Source organism: Podarcis bocagei, assembly GCF_964188305.1.
Source record: "Podarcis bocagei genome assembly, chromosome: 7".
Lineage (NCBI taxonomy): Eukaryota > Metazoa > Chordata > Lepidosauria > Squamata > Lacertidae > Podarcis > Podarcis bocagei.
The window spans coordinates 77,926,029-77,947,696 of record NC_138132.1 but is presented as its reverse complement, the minus strand read 5'-3'; the positions used below and the strand labels follow the sequence as shown (position 1 = coordinate 77,947,696).

Genomic DNA, 21,668 nt, shown 5'->3' with positions numbered 1-21,668 from the left:
TTTGAAAATACTGAAAATTGAGGGGGGGGGGGAGAAACAATAGAAGGTGCCTTGCACCAGCTCAGACTATTCATCCACGTGGCCTGGCATTGTGTACTCCCTGATACCCCAACGTGGTGCACTCCAGAAGTTCTGGACTCAAACTCCCAGCAGCCTCAGATAGCATGAGCATCAAAGTGAGGGATGATGGGAGTTGTAGTGCAAAACATCTTGGAGCACCAGGTTGGGGAAGACTGGTCTACTCTGATGAGGGCTCTTAAGGGCCTCCACAGAGATATTTCAATTCACTTGAAATATCTACCTGACATCAGGAAGTGAAGCTGGGATCTTTTGCATGCAAACCAGGTGCTAGCACTTATATGGTCCTTCTCATAAATAACTAAAGATAGAAAAGAGCATACATTCCAAGCCAAAATAAATAAATAAAGTATCCCATGTAGCCAAGAGCTCATGCCTTCTCAGCTTCATAAACCACAATCTGTTAAAGGCAGCATCTGTGGTTTACTCCTGACAGATGGGGCCACCACACTGCTTTAAGCAATGGGATAAAGGGGTTTGGAGAAGTGCAATCCCATTGCTTAAGTCACACATGATCCAATAACATGAAACACAGCGTAAAATATGGGGAAAGGATACTGTAAGATCTCTCTGCAGAGAGGGAAATAAAATTCACGTTTAATTAGTTTAATTCTGTGTTCAAATGGGATTTATACATTATCAACCCAGCTTGCAGTTGTAAATGAGTTTATTTGTCCCCATCAAGTGCACAAGAAATGGCTCAGGACTTCCACAACAAAAGTAGAAAACCAACCACAGAACTTGCATAGAAAGGAGATTCCAACTAAGCATCAAGAAGAACTTTCTGACAGTAAGAACTGGTTGATAGTGGAACAGACTCCCACGAGAGACGGTGGACTCTCCTTCCTTGTAGGCTTTGAAGCAGAGGTTGGATGGTCATCTGTCATGTAGGAGCTATTTGAGATTAATGCATTACAGGGCTGGACCAGATGACACTTGGGGTCCCAACTCTACAATTCTATGATTCTATGTTGTATATATTGCATTCATAATGGAAATCTACTGGGCAGAAGCCAAATTTAAGTCATGCTTGAAATCCACTGGAACTTAAGTTAGTTGTGCCACCATCCAGCCATGTATTTTATGCTTTGCCAGCTGCTTAAGAGCCAGCTACAGGGTAGAAACCACACAACATCAAAAATGCAGTGAAACTAGCTTTAAATGTCAGTCCACCAGTGAAAAGCTAGAGATGGATGTGATGGCACATGCATTTACTAAACACAATGGCAGCATCAGGCAATTATATCAACTTTACAGAAAAATAAACCAACATGCTCCATATTGCTCCTGGAAAACTAGGATAGAGTACCATTATTTCAGGGACACTTTTGTGGTGTATGAAAATATGGCAGTTAGATAAAGAAAATATCAAAATGTGTAATTCCTCTGGGTGGAACGAGCTAGATAGGCAAGTAGGTAGGTTGATAGATATTCTGCTGAATTTCTAGATTTGGGGCAAGCAATTCTGACTTTTCTGAACTGTAACATGAAGGCACTCAGCTGCAGCTTCCAGCACTGTCAAAAATAATGATGTTCATTGTAATAATGAGTCCTCAGCGCCCAAGCTCTTTCGTGATGAAAGTGTATTAGCAATGTAAGAACAACTACAAAAAACAGAGATTAGTATGCAAATAGGAAGCTTGATGGCTGACCTTTGTAGGAGAAAATCTTACTCAATGTTCTGGGGAGACATTCTGCTGTTACTAGGAAGAGGAGGAGTTTCTTCAACTGTGGAGGCTTAATGCAGCAAACCCTTCAGGAAAACAGACTTAAAAGGATCCCCAAACATTGAAACCAATTTCAGGCACTAATCATAAAAAGGAATAGCTTGGGAGTGGAGCACTATTCCAGTTGCCGTCATATGACTGAACAACACTCCCTTCCAATTGGCTGGGGTTGTTTTTGTGCATTACATTACTTAACAGCCAGAAGCTGAATCACTAGAATGGCACCAGAATTACTGCCATTAGGATAGCCCACAGTTTGCTGCTGTTCTGCTTTCCAAAGAGGAAGGAATTCTCTTCATGTTAGACAGAGACTTGCTGAATCGGTGAAACAGCCCCTATTCTGTTAACAATTACATGAACATCAAAGCTAAGGACAGGCATTTCACGTGCCTTTTTAAAAGAAGGTAACAAAACAAAAAGGGAGTCCATACCAGATGCTATTGACCTACAACACCCATGAGCCTCAGCCAGCATGGCCTATGGCAAGGGTAATGAGAGATGAAGTCCAGAAATGTCACTACACAAAGGACTTGTTCAAATGTATCACTGATCCATAGTTTGGCACTGTGAGAATGTGCCTTCAAGAGGTCTTTACACAAGACCATTCCCTTACTTCCTTCCAAGGATGAAGCAAACCATAGTTTGCACTTTCCATTCAAACCAGAACACTACAGTTTCTAGTCACAATGTAAGTCCATTTCATTTGAACCAACAAATTACAGCTTGTGATGAACCCTGCAAATCATGATAAAACTACAGTGTGCCTGATTGGACAAAAAAAATTACAGCCTGCCTCACAAAAGAGGAGAGGGAAGCACATGAGCTCCAGAAATGCCCTCCTAGACAGCCATGCTGGCTGGGACTGATGGGAGTTAGAATTCAAAACATCTGCAGAGCACCTGGTTGGCAACACCTGCTATAAAGAATTGTGTTGCACCAGCTCTCATCAAGAACAAAGCAGCAATAAATAGATGAGATTTGCTAAAGTCATCCTCTGAGAACATAGCCTAAGAGTGCTCATCATGGAAAGCTGGTAAACAGCCATTCACCTGTAAGAACTGCCTCCACGAAACCAGCTGTGGTTCCATTCTTCCTTTTAGCCCTAATAGCTACTGGAGCTTTGAGGCAGTTATGAAGTCTGCAAATAACTTAGTTTTGGCTGTATAAAGCTGCAAATGCTCAACCCCAGAGGCAACTATGCAACCCCACTGCCAGTCAGGATCACCAACTCTTGGGGGCCCAACCCTTTTAGACCCCCCAATATTTTTGTGAGGGAGGCCAGGCCCCTGCAATGTCCAAAAAACTCAGGGCCAACTGCAGAGCCAAGCATGGCGCAGCTTCAGTGGCTGGCTCCTCCTGCTGTTGCTGCTGCTGCTGCTGGGAAGGAGGGAATATGCAGCCCCTGGATGGTGGCAGAGGCAGCAGGAGGCGAAGGAGGAACCTCTGGCCATTGAAGTTGCACTGCTGAGGCGTTCTGCTCCTCCGGCATCCTGACATGACTTTAGTTCCCCAATCTCTCCCACAAGTTGGCACCTCTGCTGTCAGCTTTCCCCCCATTTCCCACCACCACCACCAGCAACCCAAACCCATTCTCATTTCCATATCCTCCATGACAACAACTTTCTGCTGTGTAGCATCTGCAATCAGCTCCGACCGCCCTGCAAGCAGGCCAGGCGTGCTGCCAACATTCCAGCCTCTTAATGCAGACAGTACATGTGATTTCAGCTGGACTGCAGGATTTCACTGTGCAATTCTATACACACACGCACACGAAAAAAAGATAAAGAAAGGAGATAAAGGCTGCATTTGCATGTTGTGATTAAACCACGGTTAGTTAAGGCATTGCTGTGAATGCCCAGATCATTGCTGCTTCATTCCTCCCCATTAGTGAGCAGTAGCAACAAGCCCCAATTCCCTGGCTCAGTGCTATGGCCAAACTGGGGTCATGGTTTGTTTTGTTCAAAAAAATAAAATAAAATGATCTGAAGCCAAGCTTTGTTCTCAGCTTCAGAACATCATTTATTTGGAGCAAAACAAGCCATGATACCCAGTTCAGACACAGCACTTGAGGCAGGGATCACAGCTTACTGCTCCGTGGCTTAACCATGATGTAGCCTCACCTGCATTGAAACATTACAGCCTGTATGAATCCTAAATGCACCTGCAAGTTTAAACAGGGTGGATTATACTAGAGGACAGATATTTTCTAAAAACTGCTTTCCATAGAATATTAAGGACAGCTTGTAAAATTCTAGCAGTACCACCCTCTTTCAAAAAGGACAAAGGAAACTTGTATTGGCAACTTCCAAATATTTAAATCCATGCATATTTGCTAGAGGAGGCAACTTCCTTTCCTGGGCGAAAGCCAGTATCTCCAACAGTTCTAAATGTCTATTTGTCCTTAGCAATGCATAGGCATGCCACACAACATGCCAAGCAATTGTTAAGCTGCTCTTACAAGATGGGCTGAACAAACTGTCTAGTTATCTAATTAAGATTTATCAGGAAATAGCATGGCATTTTCATGGGCTTCTCAGTATCTTGTACATTTTAGACTTTGCAGAATGCTGTCTCACTCACTCCTGAAACTACAGAAAAGAACTTTTATTCCTTTCTAAGCAAAATATTTACAAACACCTGGTTCACACTATATTAAACTAAACCTTAGCATTATGCGTGAACTCTGCCCAGAAGTGTAACTATGGTTTTCTAACTGCCAACCAATCAGGAGCTTATTTGTTGGTGGCTTACAAAACTTGTTTCCCTTAACTGTGGGGGTTAGCACTGCATGTGAACCCAACACGCTTAACCATGGGTTTGTTTGACCACTGCACCCCAGACGTTCATCAAACTACTGAGGAAAGTGCAGCTGGAAAACAAACCAAAAGCTGTAGAAACAAGCCATGGCTTCTTAGATTATGGAATATCTCATGTTTAACATGTGGTTTGTTAAACAAACCATGGTTATGCTCAGTTCAGGCCAAAGCCATATGCAGATTTAGTCAAAATTACAGTTCAATATTCAACAAGTATACCCAGAAAGGAGATAATCTATGTCACTTCAGTGTCAATTGACTTTGTTAATTTTTTTTGTTACTGACAGACAACTAGGAACCCAATCAAGCTCAGCCAAAAGAGAATGCATAGCTGGCATGTTTTAAAAGCAGAACACAGGAGTCAACCCATGCTGGATTAAATCATACATCTCCCCAAGCACTCACCCCACTCCCAATTTCCCAATAATCAGACAAACCTCTAATGTTCTACTCTAGATGTTATTGCTGTTTGTTCCACAACAACATTCCTGGGGAGATCATTCCACAAACGGGGAGCCAATGCAGAAAAGGCCCATTCTCATGTTACCACCCTCCGGACCTTTCATGAAGGAGGCCCATGAAAAACGGCCTCAAGGTGATGATCACAGTGTCCAAGTCGGTCCATATGGGGAGAGGCAGTCCTTGAGATACTGCAGTCCTGAGCTGTTTATAATTCAAAGCCCAGAAACTAATTGCTAGCCAGTGCAGCTGAGCCACAATCAGTGTAATATGATGAAACTGTCTTGTCCCTGGCCACACACCACACCCCTCACTGGCCTCTGCATCACACCCAGAGAATTTCTGCCTAGCTAGAATGTGCCTTTGAATTCTGATATAATGTCCTTCGCTCACCTGGATGGAGGATATAGAGGAGAGGTGGGTGAGTGTGTGTAGTACAGAGGTGCCCCGCAAGACGAATGCCTCGCAAGACGAAAAACTCGCTAGACGAAAGGGTTTTCCGTTTTTGCGTTGCTTCGCTAGATGAATTTCCCTATGGGCTTGCTTCGCAAGACGAAAATGTCTTGCGCTTTTTTTTAAAGCTGCTTGAAGAGGCGCAGTTGCGATGGACCGTGCTTTGCAAGACGAAAAACATCGCAAGACGAAAAGACTCGCGGAATGAATTATTTTCGTCTTGCGAGGCACCACTGTAATGAAATATAAAATTCCTATTTGCTGTTCCACCCGTTTTGCCTCAACTCTGCATACCACTGACATGTGGACCTCAGAAGGTTGCCCACCAGGGAACGCAGTCTTCAGGCTGAAAGGAGTTGTTCACCACTGCTCTAACCACTGCAGCACATGGACTAGATACAACACCACACACCCAGGACAGGCTGGAACAGGAGATATTCTGCTATCATTCACATGGTATTTTTTTTTGGGGGGGGGGGGAGGTTGGGATTAGAGGTTATGGACTCCTTTTAAAGAAGTGTATATTTCTATACACACCTTCATGCCGCTCAGTAAGAACACAAGGGGGGGAGGGGACAAGAGCCTGTAAAAGCGTGTGAAAATAGTCCCCCCATTACCGCCTGAAAAGCAGCCTCTTCCCTTTCCACTTTCTCCTTTTCAGGAGATCCATTTTTCTGAACATTCCTTGCATAATTCCTACCTAATAGCACACTAGAAAAGCCCACCCTCAGATGACAAAGGCTCCAGGATATCTCTAATGCTACTTTCCCACAGTTATTAAATGGGTCGAAGTGACTTAAGTCTGACCACCTGCTATTTCAATTTGCTTTTGTCTGCCTGGAGACGTTCCCCAAAAGGCTGCAGGTCAGAACATTCCCAGCAAAATCAGTTCAATAGAAAGATGCAAACTAAGCCTTTCCCTACTGAAGCGGCTACAGCTTGATCCTCAGAGCTTGTTCATTTATTTCTTTACAACTCTGTTCCTTGAAAACTACCACTTAGACAGTTATATCTATGATGACAGGTGTACCAGGGGTTCAAACTGCCAGACCACAAAACAACAACACCAGGACACCTTTAATCATGGAGTTGTTAACAAATTCATTTAAATAACACAGATGGGAGTTCAGAGAGAAAAGTATTCCTGATAACACTTTACCAGAAAACTGACTACAACCAGCTTATAATTTGAGAGATTTTGTCTCTCTCAATTCAGGCCTTGTACATAGCAAGGAGTCATACAGCAGAAAACACTCAGAATCAGGGGATGTACTACTTCAGCAAACATCATACTACTCTGTCTGGTTGCTAAGCAATACTTCAGCTTTCCCTCCCTCTTGGTTACCTGTCTTACTGATAGCAGAATTACCCCATAAATTGCAAACTGGATGATCCCTGTTGTTACACTCCTTCTGGAGCCACAAAAATGGAGCCACAGACCAAAAGGCATTTAAGCTTCCTCTCAAGCAAACACACATGCATAATGGACAACCATTCTGCCATTTCCAAAGAAAAACTCATACAGAAATGATCATGCAATGTTGCCAAAGAAAAGGAAGTCTCCAAATCACGTTTCTGCTTTTGACATATCCACAGCAAGAGAAAGAGTATTAATAAGCAAAAATGCATTTAAGCAAATTATAACGCCTTTTGAAAAAACTATCACAAGACTTATACAAAAAGAAAGGATTTCCTTAAATGAACCATTTGTCAATGACATAAGCTAGACAGTAACCAATTTACTGAGAATCTCATCAAGGAAAAACCACTCCATCTGAAGATTTGCACCAAACTTACTGGTTGAGTTGCCTTGCATTTGTATGATGCATTTGGACTCTTTGCTGGTCTCTCGGGAATTAAAGGGTCTGACCCGGACAGCCACCTTGACTGAAGCGCCTGACATTTTGCAGTTCTCTTGTGTGTACTCCAGAAATTATGAGCGAAGAACTTCCACAGCTTTTTCTTTCCTGGAGTTATCTTTTGAGAGAGAGAGAGAGAGAGAGAGAGAGAGAGAGAGAGAGAGAGAAATTCAATAATTTGAAAATACATTCCAGACATCTTGATGGTTGCTAGGATAATAGCTTAGCTCATTAGATACCCCCCTACAGACAAATTTCATATTTTTTGGCTTCATGGAGGCCGAGCGTATCCAGGGTTACCCTCCTTCTCGCTAGCCACTGTCAAGTAATAGCTTTCAGGGGAAATGATTGTTTCCAGCCCCTCCCTCAAGGAGAAAACATGGAGCCTGCAAACTGACATCACTCCTGACTCAGAGGGATTAAAAGGACAGCCATTCTTTGTGCTGTTTGTTCATTTTATTGGTACATGTGGAAAGCTTAAAAGAAATCTACACAACCCCAGGGATTTCCTCCATTCACAGAGTATATAAAAATTAAAATACATGCTGAGGTGGCTTTGCCTTTGAAGTCACCCTAAAAACAGCTTCCTCCCTCCTTGATTCTGTAGAAAAGAGGGAGGGAAGCAGGTTTCTGTTTGAAACATTTCTATCCTCGCAGCTGCTGGCTAACAAAGCAAATAGACCAAATCACCAAGTTCCAGGAGCAAATAGCCATAGTGAAAAATGCAGTTTAGCTGGGAGAGAGAGTACATTGTGGGCAAATTATTGTGTTTCCGCAGATAGGCTTGAGAACAACTAATCCTGAATCAGCTAACAGAGAGACTGGAGATATCATTTAGCATCCTCTCCTTTTATTAACTTGTTCTATTTACTGACATGGCTGTCCTTTTCTGGTCTATGTTGCTATTCCTTGTTTGAAGAAATAAATAATTTGAGCTTCGTTTAACGCAGGATACACCAAAAGGACATCCAACTGAAGGCTATTCATAGTTATTTAAACAAAAATATCTAACATCTTATACACAAATATACACAAAAAATTATAAACAGATGGCCTACCTGTAAAATTACAAGTGGTCATCCACAATACCCAGTTTTCACAATGCCACTATGTTATAAAGAATGTAGAGTGTGGTAAACCTTATTATTATGAATTAAACATTCCATTCCTTTGAGAAAACGTTCTACAGCTCTTCCTTTTGAGATGCTATCTTCAGTTCAGCTTACATTGACAAAAGATATACTGTACTAGACTCTCTTAAGTAAAGACTCTGATCAGGAGGCAGTTGAGGATATTGTTCACTTTGTTTTAAGCACCTAAAGTAGGATTCTCCCAGAGAGAGATTTGCTTTAGGGCATGGAGATTTGCCTTTTTTCTTGTCAAGGGCTGCATTACCTTAGAAATAATAGGCCACTGTTTGTATTAAACCATAGCTTACTTGTGAACATTTCTCTCCTTTAACACGTGAGTCATCATGTGGCTTCTCCCCTCCCATGTAGCACCCACGTGACTCAAACAAGCCATAGAATGACTTTTCCTGTCATCCAAACCTGGATCATGGTTTGTTTCTTTCAAACAAACCATGAGCAGTAAATCATAAACAAACCAAAGTTTGTTCTCAGTTTATTTCTGGCTTACCGTTCATGGTGCATTTGAAACAAACAAACAAACAAACAAACAAATTTATCCTAAAATATTCCCCCATATTTTTTCACACTATGGCCCCTTTTCACAATGGTGAAGACAGGTTGCATGGTGAAATAAAGGAATTGGATGTGTCATCTTATTAGTCAGGTATTTGGCCACTGTTGAGTAGTATAGCTAACTGGACAACTATTATATCTCACAGTAGCTATACTGTGAGACAGGTCATTTCCCCCACCCACCAAATAAAACGAGTATTGGCTGCTAGCTAACTCACAATTCCTCATGCCACATCAAAACAAGAAAGTTACATATTAGCTTGTAGGTGTGTCTGCAAAAATCCGTTAAGTTACAAACCAAGAGATGAAGACAGCAGAGATGCATGTATGTTAATAGTGCAATACTGTACAACCTTTGCCTTCTACAGTCTTTCATTATCATCAATTCAGCTGTCTTGGAACAGAACTAAAAGCACTTTGGATTAATGGACAAAAAACTTCTGGTAATATCATAGAAGGTACATTAAGTACTTTGGAATCCTCAACTTAAGTGTCCTTTTGTAGCACCTTACACCACAAAGAAGATACAGCCTTCCTCATCCTTGAGCAGGGATTGCATACTGATGACTTAAACTGCTCTTTCCAATAATAAATCTCATCTCTACCATAATAGATTGCGTTACACTGGTAATTTTGCTAAAGAATCAGAGGATAGCACAGCCTCCAACAGAATGAGAAAATCCAGCATTTACTCATTCAAAGCTACTTCATTTATGAGATTCCTCGCTGCAGATGTTGTTGGACTCCAAGTCCCATCAGCCTCAGTCAGAATGACCATTGTCAGGGATGGTGGAATTGGAGTCCAGCAACATCTGGAAAGCGATGGATCTCACACCTCTGGTTTACTGTGCACCAGTTACCAAGCTGGTCTGTTCTTCAAACTTGGATATAATTCAATGGATTCATACCACACAAACAAGACAAAGTCATGGAGGAGGACTATTGAAGGCTACTAGCCATAATGGCTGTGCTCTGCCTCCAAAGTTAGAGGCACTAATGCTTCTGAATAGGAGTTGTTGGAAATCACAGGAAGAAAGAATGCTTGAATCTTGCTTGAATCCTGTGTGCATACATCCCATTGGCATCTGGTTCTAGGTTGCAGTCACCACACAGAATTTCTAGCCGTGCTTTTTACAATGGGATTTGTTGTTGTTGTTAATAATAAGAATAATTTCATTATTATACCGCTTGATATTTTAAGGAAAACAAAATCTCAAAATGGTTTACAACACATTGAAACATCAAATAAAACAATCCAGAATAACATAAATTCAAGCTTCATGGAAAACAATTCAGATCTTTTTCTAAGTGATGTTTTGTTTTCCTCATATTAATTTACCTACTTAACTTATATAGCTGCCTCATAGCAGAAGGACTCTAGGAAATCAGTGTGGAGTAGTGGTTAGTGTCAGATTAGGACCTGGGAGGACAGGGTTCAAATCCAGGGGTCATGAAGCTCACTTGGGCCAGCCACAGCCCTATGACCTGTGAGGTTAACTGAGAAGGGGGTGAACCATATACTCCTTGCAGAAGAAAAGGTGGGATATAAATGCAATAAATAAGCTGTTCTGCTTACCTCAGGCATCCCCAAACTTGGCCCTCCAGCTGTTTTGGGGATACAACTCCCATCATCCCTAACAGGACCAGTGGTCAGGGATGATGGGAATTGTAGTCCAAAAACAGCTGGAGGGCCAAGTTTCGCCGTGCCTGGCTTACCTGCTTAAGAAAGTTAGAACGGCCAACCAGATGGAGATGTGAGTCGCCAACCTGGCATCCAGAGATCTCCACATGGTCACAATTGGACCTGCACCAGTCACAAAATGTGCCTGGTGCCTGGCTAATTTCTAACACTGGCCATTGGCCTGATCCACCAGACTCTTCTTTTGCTCTTATGCACATTTGTAACAGACTTTTTTTTGCTTTACTCCATCGCATGATTCAGGTATTGTGTTCCTTCTCTCTTGAACAGGCACCATCACTTTAGAATGAAAAATCTCAGAACAGAGAACATGCAAAGATGCAAAACAGTCAGTGTTTTGTGTTTGCTGGGTGTATTTGTTTTTAAAGAGACGGGCCAATTTATTGAGAGGTCAAACATGAGATTGGGGGCACACTTGCCCAATTTAATCCTCTCTCTGACTTCAATATGCGAAATGTGTAGCCTGACTAAATAAGCATGCTGGGAAACAACATTTCAATACACCATTCTTCTGAACAAGCCTTCTTTAGTAAGCTCACACACTGCCATCTGAAGTGCTGCTTTAATGCCTGGGCAGATGACGAAACCAGTGAAAAATGGAATAGGCTGCTGAACAGAGTGTTCCAGAGTCTTGTTAGAAGGGGAAAAAGATTTTTAAAGGAACTAGACTAAAAGCCACTAAACAAAAAACAGTAATTCTGACTATTTAGGCCTGTCCTTCTGAGAGACACAACTGTCTCTCAGAAAACAATTTTAGGCACCAGAGAAAGAAAAGTTGACAGCTGCAGGATGGGAAGGCAACCTATAATCTACTTCTCCTTTACATCTGCAGGTGTGGCATTACCATTGTCTGGCCTCGGTCATGACTTGGATGCGAGCCAACAAACTGAAGCTGAATTCAGTGGGCAGTACCCTAGACCAGATGAATGGTAGGTTGCCTGCTCTTGATGAGGCTACACTCCCTCTGAAGGAGCAGGTACACAGCCTGGGGGTACTTCTGGATCCTTTGTTGTCACTTGAGGCTCAGGCGGCCTCAGTGGCACAGGGTGCCTTCCATCAGCTTCGGCTAATGGCCCAGCTGTGCCAATATCTGGACAGGGATAGCCTAACAACTGTCATCTATGCTCTGGTAACCTCTAAGTTACATTACTGCAACACATTTATACGCAGGGCTGCCTCTGAAGATGATTCAGAAACTTCAGCTGGTGCAGAATCCGGTAGCCAGGTTGCTCACCAGGGCAAGACGATTTCAGCATATTACACTGATCTTGACCTGACTGCACTGGCTGCCAATTAGTTTCTGGGCCCAGTTCAAAGTGTTGCTTTTGACCTAAAAAGCCTTAAACAGCTCAGGACAGCAATACCTCAAGGACCACCTATTCTCATATAAACCAAGTCAGACGCTGAGACCATCAACTGAGGCCCTTTCTTCATCTGCCTCCTTCACAAGAGGTACAGAGGGTGGCAACATAAGAATGGGCCTTTTCTGCGGTGGCTCCCCATTTGTGGAATGCTCTCCCCAGGGGGGCTTGCCTTCTACCTTCATTACATTACCAGGCAAAAGCATTTCTCTGTTACCAGTCTTTTGACTGATTAACATTCCATGGTCTTTTAAATGTGTTTCTGGGAGGGGGGGTTATTGGTTTATTTTGGTTTCATTATGTATTTTGTGTTCTTGTTTTGTATTTTTATGTTGTGAACCCCTCCCCACCCGTGATCTTCAAATGGTGGTATATTATTATTATTATTATTATTATTATTATTATTATTATTATTATTATTATTCCCTACATCCCAGTTGTTAGGAGCATTTTCAGCAAAACACATTAATTACTGATGCAATTTGAAAAGGTGCAATAACGAAGCTTGGGTACTTTCACAAGTAAGGCACAGCCTCCAGCCTCACAACACCTTGTAAAAGGTGTTAAAGTTGTTTGCCTAAGGAAGCAGCTATCAAAGTCATCTGACAACTGGCAAACTAAAGTTCAGAGGTTGAGCACCTGCTTTGTGTGAAAATGTCCCAGATGCAATCTCTGGAATTACCAGTTAAAAGGGTGTCAAGAGGAGGTGACAGGAAAGACCTTCTACCTGAGACACATCTACTAGCCAATGTAGCCAATACTAGGCTAGATTTACAAATAAACTGACTGGTGTAAAGTAGCTTCCTATGTTCCAGTTTATAAACTGAATCACAAAGGGTGAGCCACACTCCCCACCCCGCACAATAGGGTGAAACCACTTTGTGTCTGCTTCCCAATGCATGTAACTTTTTCTCTTTTTTTCTTTTTTTGATGGGGGAGGAAAAGAATACATTATGAAGTATATATTACTGTATTTTGATATATTACTGTATTTTGATATTTAGTTGGAAGCCACCCAGAGTGGCTGGGGAGGCCCAGCCAGATGGGCGGGGTATAAATAAATAATAATAATAATAATTATTATTATTATTATTATTATTATTATTATTATTATTATATACTTCCCAACTCAAAAACTGACAGTGACATTCCATTCTGAACATGAGAGACCAGCAGAGGCTAAAACTTAAAAAAAAAACAAATGACAGACTGGCCAGATACTAGTCTAAGGATGGAAAACATGGTGCCCTCCACAGTTTGTTGGAACTCCAACTCCCAACAGCCTTGACCACTGGTCATGCTGGCTGGGGCTGATGCGAATTGGGAGTCCAACATTTAGAGGGTGACAAGTTCTTCATCCGTTTCATGTATGTTCCCAGTGGAGAGAAGTTTTTGTCCTCCCTCTCATATAAAACTAGAACTAAGGGTCACTCAGTGACCAGTAATAGGTTCAGGACTCATATCTTAGGGCTTCTTAGGGATTCACTACAATTACAGTATATGTAATGATTAGCACCAGCTTAGATTATTGAGTGTGCCTGTGTGTAAGAACAGGGGAGACCTGCCAGATCAGACCAAAGCCCAACTAGTCTAGCATTTTGTTCTCATAGATGCCAATGAGGAGCCCACAAGTGGGACACGTACATAAAAGTACTTTCCCAATCGCGAACCCCAGCAACTGGCATTCAGAGGCATACCACCTCCAATAATAGAGGCAATATCACCATGACTAGTGGCTATTATTCTCCATGAGTCTGCTTGATCCCCTTTTAAAGCCGTCCAGGTTTGTGGCCATTTTAATGGTGACTACATTTTAAACCATTTGACTTATTTTGCACCTCTCGGCTTAATACTCAGATCAAAATGTAACGACCTTTCAAAAATCCCAAGGGCCCCTGGCTGGCCAGGAATGCAGGAGTCCAAAAGCTTTTTCTAGCAGAGTTGGCAAAAACTTTACAGTTAATTCAGCAAAACAATTAACCATCACTTCTACTGGAGGACTAAACCTCTCAAAAAGGCTACTCAGGCCTGCTGGGTACCACACCTCTATCTTCATGCCCTCCACTTTTTCTGTTGCATCTTCCATCCTAGTCCCTGCCAGACAAATACCAAACCATTGGGTGGAATTAATTCCAGGAATATTATCTGAAACAAACCCAAGCAAATATTTTTGATTGGCTTCATGTGTTTTCTATGTTTCCTTAGCACACAGTACACACAACCATATAAAAGCTCCACATACCAGACGGCTAAATTAATGGGAAGCCAAAGCTGGCCTTTAAAACTATTAAGGGCAATGCATGTTACCTTTTGAATTAAAATCTGACCACCTTCAACAAAAATCTCACCATGACTAAGATGACAACTGAAACCAGGTCAGAGATTAATGTATGCAAAGTTAACTTAGAAACATCCAGGACAGAGGCAGTATGTGTGAATATTCATAGAGAGTATGTGTAAAATTTTACGTTCTGTAACAGGGAAAGAGACAGGCAGAGGCCTGGTGTCTATCATCTTAATACAGACTGGTAACCGTTTTAAATTTAAATGAAAGCAGCAGTACCAAGCATCTGAATGCTATCAAGTTAGGCATCAGTCACAAAACCACATTTTTTCCTTCATACTCCTACAGCTATGGAAGCTGTATGACAGGGACACTTAAATACCTTCCATCGTCATCATATATTTCTATAGAGTTGAATATCCACTTAGCACTTTATAATAAATAAAAATTCACAGCAGTCACTGTGTGCAGCCAGTAAGATGGAGACAAAAGGAAGAGGAGGGTGGAAGGACTAGGGCAAAAGCTTTAAAATCTCTGCTCCATACAGAGAAACACCAAATTTCACAGTAAGAAATATTACATAATATAATACACAGAGAGAGATGTACAACACAAAAAGGCAACTCACAGAGTCCTACAACCCCACCCTCGAAAATTCAACTTGAGCAGGTACAGACACAACTATGAAGATGCAAGCAGGCCATGACAATTAGCAGACAACTCCATGAAACCCGGTGAGCATTTGCACTAAAGCCATCAATTCCAAAACAGTATTTTTTGACCTTCTGCCCCATCCCTGATTAAGCTCCTAGAGGACTGTCGGATCATCATCCCAATATGGCTGCCCCGTAATTGTGCTGTGCTGGATATAGAGGAAAGGGGGATGGGGAAACGCATCAAAACAAAACGGCAGCTGTTTATGGCAGAGAAGAGGAAAAGCTGGGGGGAGAGGTAGGGAAAAGACAAACACAGAGGTTCCTGCATTTCCCAAACAATTCACTGCTGTAGGAAATTGGGGTTGGGGTAGAGACAGAAATTAATATAAAATGAAGGAGAATTCTGCTTCAAACCCCGCCCTGCTTAAAAGATGAAGCTGCAACAGAGCTTCAGCGAAAAAGGATGCAAACATTGAAAACTGCTCTCTTAAAATAAATATGAGGCTACGGGTCCCACTCAGGAGAGGGTTCTCTCAGAGCATTCACAGTGGGGAAACTGGAGGCAGAACTGATGGAGATGGGGGGCTGAGATTCAAAGGGATTTCTTTATTGAGAGAAGTAGTTACTGAGATTTGCAGAGATTCACAAAATATATCTGTGATGGAGCTAGGGAGCTATGAAGTATAAATGCTTTATTTTGAGGGGTGTCACTGACAACCACCATCACAGCAACTTCCCATGATGGTTATGTTGTTGGGATCTTAAATTAGATGTCACTAGGGAAGCGGGGGGGGGATTGGAGAGAGGGAGATAAATAAAGAAAAAAGAAAGATGATTCAAATTTGGCTAGATTGAGAGGCATTCTCTGTGAATATTTAGAGACCAGGCAATCAAGAGATCTCAAACTATGTATGGTCCCAATATAAAAATGCCTCTAAGAGGAACTTGGAATTAGTAATAAGAAGGGGGGACTGTAAGGAATCTCCATTTGAAATTGACTGGGGGGGCCAGGGAGAAAAACGAAGTGGCAAAGGAAAAGAAGTCAATAGGATGACGGGGTTGTTCCTAGTCTGCTCAAAGGAGAGGGAGAAGAGTGCAAGGAAATTGCTGATTACAATAAATATACATTATACAAGAGACATGTTTATTTGTTTAGCTGCACAGATATATCAGGGCTGGAAAATCACACTCTTCTAACTGCTAGGAATTTAAAGAGGTTTTTAGTTTCTAGCTATGTCTGTATCCTGCAGTTCAGCACACAATCTTGTGAGTCAGTGATACACTTAGGTACTTAAGCCATACCCTGTATATATACACGGCTACATGCATAAATTATGTGCTATTATCATACACACACCTCTGCCCCCATTCTCCCAATGACACATCCCATAGAGATTCCCACCCCCTAAATGCCTCAGCCAGCTAGGATCCAACAATATCTTTGGAGCACAGGTATTTTGAATTTAAAGGTTAAAGAACGGCCTCCTCTTGCACTTACTGGAGTGTAAGCCATCAGAGGAGCTAACACCTACTTAAAAGAGGCAAAAATGGAAGGTCATTTGTAACATATGTATGTATTCGAGACCCCAACACTGGGGGGGGGGGGGAGATGGTTTAAAAGCCAAATACATGATTATACTTAATATTAATTTGTTATTACTACATCTTATATTGAGATGATTATATGTTATTATGCCTCTGATGTTTGCAAGTGGCAATATGAAAGGCAGTATGAAAACCATGATCATTAATTATTATTAACAACTATAATCATTTCACTACTAATACTAATCACACTATGGCCACCATCCTCTTGGATGTCACTTGGGGTCATATGTTTGCCGGGGAGAACCCCCCCAATATAGATTAATATGGAAGGAGTGGGGTGTCATCACCTGACCAACCCAGGGATCAACCATATCCACCTTTGTGTACCCTATCCCTCCATCCATCTGATCCCTTCAATTGGGGGGGCCTTAAAACAGTTGGAGGAAAGACAGGGCAAGGATGAGGGGGAGAGACAGAGGATAATTTGGGGTGGGGGGGAGAAATGGCAAGCCCCTTCCCACACATGCAGATCCACCTACATTATCCCTTCCTGGGTGGCTTTTTTTGGGGGGGGGAGGTGGCCGCCCACATAGGAAGCTGCTTTATACTTCTGAGTCAGGCCATTTGGCCCAGCAGCTCAGTATTGCCCGCTCCGACTGGCAGCAACTCTCCCGGGGAGAGTGTTGAAAGACAGGCCAGCCCTACCTGGAGATGCTGCCAAGGGCTTTGGCCCTTTTTGAGGCAGATGCCCCGACCGCGGAGCCACAGCCCCAATGGAGAATTTGGGGACAGGGCGGGGTGGGGAGGGGGAAGCCGGGGTGGGGATTGAGACCATATGGATGAAAAGGAAAGGGGGGGAGGGAGGCTTCAAGGATGGGCCCCTCCCCCCACCAGCTCTTTTCCCTCCCTTCCCCCACCCTCTCACGTGACCAACAACCGCCCGTCACCCCCACCCCTTTTACCTCAGTGCAGTCAAGGGCGGAGGCGACACCGGCGCCGCCGTCAAATCAGCAGCCTGGCGGGGGACAACGAGCGGCGACGAAGCCAGCGGGACAGAGGCCGCCCAGCCCCATCACGGAGCCCCCAGACCGGGGAAGAGCGGCATCACAGAGAGGAGCGGCGGGGCGGGGAGAGATAAAAGGGCGAGGATAACAAGACGGACCGAACCGCCTGACAGGAGCGTCGCGGCTACACTGGCAAGAGAAGGGGCTGGAATCGATTCCCTCCACCCAGAGGGGAAGGCTCCGCCCCCGTACCCGCTCGACGCCCTCCAATCAGACGCGGGGAGATGTCGGCTCGCCGGGCGAATGCGGAAGCCGATAGGCGGCTTGAGCTGTCTGTCCTCAAGCTGAGGTGGGAGGGGTCTGTGGAAAGGATTCACCTGCCAATCTCGGGGTGCCTCTCGGCCAATCCAATTAAGGAAAGGCATTGCGAAGGTGGGACGGCAGCGGCGGAGGCAGCCAATTAGCGTTCGAAAAAGGAATTATTTCTCTATCTGTCTCAGAGCTCTGTCCTAAGAATGTTCCTCAGGAGTCCTTTCGGCGGCTGCGTAGGAATACGCGGGTGCTCCCTCTTGCGGAGGGAGAAAGTAAGCCGATGACGGAGCCTTCCGCAGGGAGCTATAAAAAGGGAGGCGATGGAGTTCACTCATACAGTAGATGCTTGTCCTTTTTTATTTTTTTTTACCTCAGTGGAGGGGAAATTCGGTGGAAGATTGTGCTTTTTATTGAGAGAGACATAGAAGGGAGAGCTTTAAGTCACGAATCTACTGGGGAAGCCGAGTTTTATCAAAGGGATTCAGACGTTTTAGGAAGATAAAGGCTGAGAGGTTCTCAGAGGAAGGGCGAAAGGAGGACTACCAGTTCACAAGTTACCCCTCCACGCACACGTGTAAAAATGAACGTGTGAATGCAGGAAGTGTGTTTGCTGTCATAGAGAGGGGCTGTACAGGACACTCGAGTTTTCTGAGGCTCCTGCCCTCACTAGTACACTTGGAACCAATCCCAAGTTTTCTACTGTGTAAATGTGTGAAGCAATCTTGGGAGACGAAGATTGGGAAGAAAAACTAAAGCAGAGGTTGCAAGAGGTCTAAAAAATAAATATCACCATTCTTTCCTCTAATGCCCCTTCAAGCATACCTATTTTTAAAAAAACTTACAGCTTTTAACTGGATTAAGATTAAATTACCACACAATAAATTACCACACATTTTTGTTGGTTCAGGATGATCACACCCGTTTCATCCTCAGGACCACTCTGTAAGGTTGGTTAGGCTGAGAGAGTGACTGGCCCAAGTGGCTTTCAGATAAGCAAAAGCAAATGATGAGGATGCAATAAATATTATAAAGGGGCTGATAACAAAATGTAAATTAGGAAGGGAAGAGCATGGTGAGGGCATGGCTGTGGCTAGTGGAGTGATCTACATAAGGCAGTGCCAAAAGGGGGGCAAGTGGCTCCCCAAAACAAGGAGGTTGCTCACCACCCCATTGCTGAACTGTCATTAACATATACTCAAGCCCTTTCTGTGCCCACCATTTTCCCCCTCATAACACCATGGGCATAGCCAGGATTTTTTTGGGGGGCAGGACTTTTGTTGGGAGCAGAACTGAGCTATCTGTGACACAACTGGTCAGTTAGTTAAGTTTTTATTTATTTATTTATTTATTTATTTGATTGGGGGCGGGAGCTGCACCCCCTGCCCCCCTCTGGCTATGCCCACGCATAGCACCACTCATGGTATTAATCGTCCTCCATAAGGTGCTGGGGATGTGAGTAATGGAAAGAAAGTAAACTCTCTCCCCAACTCCACTATGCAGAAAATTTAAATAAATGGTTGAAGGTACTCAGGTGATTATGGAGGGAAACAACCATTGCATGCTGAATGTCCTAGGTTAAGATGAGGATTAGTTAAGAAGTTCTGGCCTGTGGACCTAATCAGGCTTAATTTGACCTGTTTTGTCTATGCTTGATCCCATTTGTTGTTCCTTTCCAAGTTTGCATTGGGTGCCAGCTTTAAACATTGGATCCCGATCAGATCCCCCCAAGTGGATCTGATGCCTGCCAAACAATTTAAATGGTACCAAATGCAAACCGTCCTTGCGAGGGAAGAATTGGGAGCACACACTGATCTCTCTGAAATGTGGCTCCTGGTTGGCATCGTTCAAATGGATGTTGAATGCAAGCTGCACTGCTTTTAGGTGGGGTTGAATCTACCTGAGTTATTGGCAGGTGGTTTATTCTGTCCACCAGTCAAATGTAGTCACGGAGGGCTGACTACAGTTTAACCTGGCCCTCCAGTTGAAAGGGATTCCTCATCCTTGAGTTAAAAGGGTAAGACAGCATCAGATAGGCAGCGATGGTCCTTTCCTAAGACACAGGAGAAACGGGGAGACTGCGCCTCTCCAGATGTTGTTAGATTCCAGCTTCCATCAGTTCCAACCAGTGGGGCTAAAGCTCTGAGATGATGGGAGTTGAAGTCCAGTAACATCTGGAGGGCCATACATTTCCCATCCCAGGGCTGAATGAACCAATAACCTGACTCGGTATAAGAGAGGGGGGAAATGAAATGGGAAGAAGATTAAATCTGAAGGGCATGGGTAAAATAAATATTTTATTGGCTCACTGCATATCAAAATATACTTCAGGTTTCAAGCACGCCACGGAACAGAGTGGTATTTTTGTAAGTGTCCTTTAATATTTAAAAATGTGATGTACCAATAAAATAGTTTTGTGTACCCTCCAGATTTCCCCCATTATTTTGATTTCTCTTGACATGACATATGACAGCTTAATATGGGTTGTCTCCAACTAAGTCCTACTCAGAACAGACCCATTGAAATTAATCTGAATTAGGGCTTGCCCACATTTCTGCTTGCCCCTCTGCTTTCCTCCAGAGAAGCTTGATCTTTACCACTGAATCAAAGCAAACATCAGCTGGGTTTTTCGTTGATTGACATTTGCTCTGATTCAGTGGTAAAGAGTGCAGTTTCCCAGGGGAAGCAGCAGGGCAAACAGAAAACCACTCAGACCTCCTGTCTCTAGAAAGCATGGAACAAGTGGAAAACTGCTTGGACCCATGCTTTCTGTGGGATAACCAGCCTCATATAATCAATAATGCTTAGGTCTATCAATACATAAAGGGGTTAAGACCATAGAGTAAGCTGTCTTGCCAAGTTTAGGTCACCTTGGAAGGGATTAGGTAATAAAGCTTTCGTTCTCCTTCAGCCTACCTGAGCTCAACATGTGAGGAGGTCTGAGTTGGTTGCTCCAAGCTCAGACCACATGGCTCTCACAAACCACTGTTGAGTTCCTATACCAATAATTTAGGAACTTTCACCACTTTGCAACTAAACTAAGTTTTACTGCCTGTGCAACCTTTCTGACTGATGTATGGAAAAGCACACAAACATAACCTTTGGTGAGTTTGTAAGTAAACCATTATTTTATTTACTAAATGTGTGGTCTTTTCCTATGCTGAAGAGTTTTGGAACTCACAAGGTCTAACAGCCTATATTTCTGCACTTTACTTTGCTGCATCTTTTGTGATTTTAAATATCTGCTGGGGTTCTGTCACCAAAGAGTACTTGCTCCAAACCTGGATCCTGACATCCAGTGAATTATTGTTTTATACCTATTCCCCCCCCCTGCACCAACACTTTCCAGGTACAGGACTTCTTTGCAAGTATGGATGGGCCCTTAATAATATCAATTGATTTCAGTGGATCTACTCTATATAGATTAACACTGGAGACAACCCAGTTTCTGCTACATGCTTCTTGCCTCTAGGGCTACATACACACTGCAAATTTAAAACACATGGGAACTGTAGTTTAAGGGGTAACCACAGTTCCCAGGATTACAGTGTTTGGGAGAGAGTGATGTGCCTTAAATGTATGGTGTGTATGCAGCCTTGGTAAGCAACTAGGGGGCCATCTGGTTTGATTTAGTACTCCTGTGGGCCCTGTTTGTTCATCTCTGTAGCAAATCACATGCTTTTTGAGGCATGTGGGGTCATGGGAGAGAGTA

The 21,668-nt window shown here is 43.2% G+C and overlaps 1 protein-coding gene across 10 annotated transcripts in view; it reads right to left on the bottom strand.

Moving 5' to 3' along the window:
* The window catches only part of KIF1B (kinesin family member 1B), a 138,937-nt gene extending 121,008 nt beyond the window's left edge, over window positions 1-17,929 (bottom strand). For 4 of the 10 annotated variants that reach the window (XM_081201347.1, XM_081201350.1, XM_081201351.1 and 1 more), the window contains exons 1-2: window positions 17,606-17,872; window positions 7,331-7,510 (exon numbers count right to left, since the gene is read on the bottom strand). In XM_081201347.1, coding sequence (XP_081057473.1) covers window positions 7,331-7,436 — 106 coding nt within the window. In that variant the 5' untranslated portion in view covers window positions 7,437-7,510; window positions 17,606-17,872. Of the gene's footprint in view, window positions 1-7,330; window positions 7,511-17,605 lie in introns of all 10 variants that reach the window. The other 6 variants (XM_081201354.1, XM_081201352.1, XM_081201353.1 and 3 more) reach the window with 4 other exon arrangements.
* Between the last annotated feature and the right edge of the window lie 3,739 nt (window positions 17,930-21,668).